The 3280-nt window shown below is 45.1% G+C and overlaps 2 protein-coding genes across 2 annotated transcripts; both read right to left on the minus strand.

Annotated features, from left to right (window-relative positions):
* Nucleotides 1–274: 274 nt before the first annotated feature.
* Nucleotides 275–1482, minus strand: LOC124686192. The gene is made up of 3 exons (XM_047220182.1): nt 1044–1482; nt 654–809; nt 275–388 (listed from the first exon to the last, which is right to left on the minus strand). The coding sequence occupies exons 1-3, from the start codon at nt 1443–1445 to the stop codon at nt 314–316; spliced, it is 633 nt and encodes a 210-aa protein (XP_047076138.1). The 5' UTR covers nt 1446–1482; the 3' UTR covers nt 275–313.
* Nucleotides 1483–1488: 6 nt separating this feature from the next.
* On the minus strand, nt 1489–2349 carry LOC124689445. The gene is made up of 3 exons (XM_047222976.1): nt 2152–2349; nt 1773–2065; nt 1489–1620 (listed from the first exon to the last, which is right to left on the minus strand). Exons 1-3 carry the CDS (start codon nt 2324–2326, stop codon nt 1489–1491), a joined length of 600 nt encoding a protein of 199 aa, XP_047078932.1. The 5' UTR covers nt 2327–2349.
* Between the last annotated feature and the right edge of the window lie 931 nt (nt 2350–3280).

A 3280-nucleotide genomic window follows, 5' to 3' on the forward strand; every position in this document is an offset into this window, starting at 1 on the left:
ATGGTGTCCACAGGTTCAATAAACGCATATCTGCAATGCAACATTTGTGCATTATCCGTTTCTCCAGCTAGCTAGCTATGTGCATGCATGTGCCACTAGCAAAATTTGGTACAACATTCAGAAAATTTGGTACAAGACAGTCACGAGTCATCACCGATCACACCACCATCGATGGCTGACAAGGTCTGAATGTTCAAGAGTCACTGTGCAGCAAACGGACGGATGGAACCACAGGCATGGTTTTCAGCACATTGTAATTTACTAACAAATCGCATGTATCACCCCCTTCTTCAATCACCTCCCAACTCATGCTTCACGACTGCTTCTTGTTCTCGGAATCAGACTCCACTCTCTCGCCGACTTGTTCCAGCAGAAGTTTCAAGTAGTCCTGACAACAATACATATTGCAGAGGCAGGTTAGGGTCGACATCTGCAGTTTTTCCTACTATAGTATAACAACCCTGCACAACCCCGCCTTGTGAATACCATATACCACACACATAACAAACCAAATTGACTATACTCCACAGGTATAGTATAATCTCGTAGTGTATACCATTCACCAACAAATTAATTCTACAGGATCAACTAAACAAATAAGTTATACCCAGAATGGAGCTTATTTTAAAAAGCAAGGGTTGAAGGAAGCATACATCAGCAAGCTCCGGATCACTAGCAAGCTCTTCAAGCATGAATTGAATGCTCTCGTCTTCACCATAAGCCTGAGCAGCAGTCTCAAGGACAGCACCGAAGATATCCTCAGGGGGGTCACATTGCTCAATGCGTTCACATGCTTCATGAAGATCAATCTGTCCATCAAATACGAAGCTTGAGCAATGCCGTATAGACAAGGATCAGGATTACACAAAAATGAAACTGGCTAGCAACATTTATTAATGGAACATATAAGTAGTAATTCTTATTCTCTAACATTAATGTTTTTCAACTCTTCAGATTGATGATTGGTGCCCAAATATACTAAACCATACGAGAGAGTAGAACAGGCCCAGTGAATGTTCTTTCATTAAAATAGGATGGCGTACCTGAGAGCTGCTGCCATCTACAGCATCACTAACTTCCCTGTCATTTTGCCGAGGTTGCAATCTAGAATCCACAGCCTCTGTTCCAGCAGGACGAGCTGCGACTCCACCAAGAACTTGATTTACAACTGGCATCATTTGCTGCATCATTCTAGACAAGTCAAAGCCACCTCCTTGGCCCCTTCGTGGACCATCCACACTTTGGACCATATTACTCAAGGTGTCCATCACTGCAGAGTTCTGTGTTAAGTCTTCCATTATGTTCCTCACATCAGATGGTGATTCTAATCCTGTTTGAGCTGCTACATTTGACATCAGGTTGCCAAAGACCGGGCTGTTGAGAACACTGGATAACATGCTGCCGATATCGACTTGCCCTTCAGCACCTGGTCTTCTCAGAGGCATTCCAGCAGCAACCTGAGGTGTCGCAGATGCAGAGTGAGAATTCTTAGCACTGCCGCTGCTTGCATTGGCACTTCTCGAAACTAGGGCCTGCAGAGCCTGCTGCCCCATCAAAACAGCTTCTTGCTTCGCCAGAATCGCCGCTAGTCCCAGATGGCTTTGCTACTCTGTTACGTCTCTGCAAGTGGGGTTTAAATAATCAATGACATTGCAGCTGACCACAAAATATTACAGACCCACAACTTGCAGAAATCAAATCAATGGAAGCTAAAAAATGTGAACTGGACAATATAGTTTGTGAGACTGTACTAGAGAGTCGTTATTTAATACCTTAGGCTGCAGACCACCACCAAGACCAAGCGGTCCAGAACTGCCACTAGCACTAGGTTTAGTAGACTCTCCAGTTACTCCATCTGAGGGCTTGTTATTCAATTCAGAGCTTCCTGCTGATGTGCTTAAAGGAACATCGCCAGTATATGTCTCTGTCAGCTGTCCTGCTAAGCTAGCTGCTGCCAGTTCCCGAGACTGTGTCCTAATGTTATCCACATCGCCAGTGGAAACATTCACAGTACTGCTATCTTGTAGTGTCAAACAGGGATCAGATGTATTTGAATGCGAAGTACCTAAGAGCAACAACAGAAACAGGAACGGTGAGGATTCAGTACGATTTTCCCTACAGGGAGAACTCAGATCACTTCAAGAAAAATACCTGCACCAGTTACATGAGATTGCACACTCGGTAATGTTTGTCCATGATGAGAACCCAGAAGTTCACTCTGTAGTTGGGCATTTCCTGATGTTGCAGAGCTCACGGTGCCAGCTCCATTGTGTGTGGTTGGGTGAGGCCCCTGGCCTGCTGTGTTTGGCACAGATGATGAAACCATGCCTGGTGGGTTCGCAGCCAATGCATTGGAAAACACATGAGAAGCAGGAGCATCGAGACAAGAGTTTTTCTTCTCCTCATAAGATAAATTTTGGGGATCCTTAGGAGAAGAAAAACCCATGTCAAGAAATCGCTCCATGTTCGGGGAAATACCCTGCAAAATATTAAGCACATAAATTTTTCATAGATCATAATTTGTGCCATCAAATATAAACAAGTTATTGTGATCTAATCCCCTAACCGACATCTTTACTCTCAAGGCGGTGAAGCCTAAGAATGAGAGACCTTGCTCTGATACCAATTGAAAGGACACGGATGTCGCCTAGAGGGGGGGGGGGTGAATAGGCGGTTTAAAACTTTTACGAGATGGGCTTAACAAATGCGGAATAAAACTAGCGTTTACTTTGTCAAGCCCAAAGCCTATATACTATGGTTCACCTATGTGCACCAACAACTTATTCTAAGCAATGCAAGCAACTATGTGATAGCAAGATATATAAACTTATGCTAAGCAATACAAGCAACTATGTGATAGTAAGATATATAACTTCAAGCACGATGGCTATCACAAGGTAAGGTGCATAAGAAAAGAGCTCGGGTATAGAGATAACCGAGGCACGCGGGAGACGATGATTTATCCTGGAGTTCACACTCTTGTGAGTGCTAATCTCCGGTGGAGAGGTGCGGTGGCTTAGTGCTCCCGAACGCCACAAAAGGCTCACCTTGAGGTGTGGTTGCTCGATGCACACCAACGCCACAAAGGCCTCACCCCAAGATGCGGTACTCACACCACACACCGAGCGCCACGAAGGCGCCTCACCTAAATCTCCGGTGACCCTCGCCACAAAGGCCTAGGTCACGGTTCCACTAAGGGATTTCCTTCGAGGCGGAAACCGGGCCTTACACAAAGGTTGTGGCACACATCCACAACTTAATTGGAGGCTCCCAACAAATC

Source organism: Lolium rigidum, chromosome 2, assembly GCF_022539505.1.
Source record: "Lolium rigidum isolate FL_2022 chromosome 2, APGP_CSIRO_Lrig_0.1, whole genome shotgun sequence".
Lineage (NCBI taxonomy): Eukaryota > Viridiplantae > Streptophyta > Magnoliopsida > Poales > Poaceae > Lolium > Lolium rigidum.

Bases quoted from the DNA above. Each gene is read 5' to 3' on its own strand.
- LOC124686192 (XM_047220182.1), bottom strand. From the start codon at position 1,445: ATGCCTCTGAGAAGACCAGGTGCTGAAGGGCAAGTCGATATCGGCAGC. The intron at 810-1,043 runs GTACGCCATCCT...TTTGATGGACAG, and splicing joins TAGATGGCAGCAGCTCTCAG to ATTGATCTTCATGAAGCATG. The intron at 389-653 runs GTATGCTTCCTT...TATTGTTGTCAG, and splicing joins GTGATCCGGAGCTTGCTGAT to GACTACTTGAAACTTCTGCT.
- LOC124689445 (XM_047222976.1), bottom strand. From the start codon at position 2,326: ATGGTTTCATCATCTGTGCCAAACACAGCAGGCCAGGGGCCTCACCCA. The intron at 2,066-2,151 runs GTATTTTTCTTG...TGTTGCTCTTAG, and splicing joins ATCTCATGTAACTGGTGCAG to GTACTTCGCATTCAAATACA. The intron at 1,621-1,772 runs GTATTAAATAAC...CCCCACTTGCAG, and splicing joins GTGGTGGTCTGCAGCCTAAG to AGACGTAACAGAGTAGCAAA.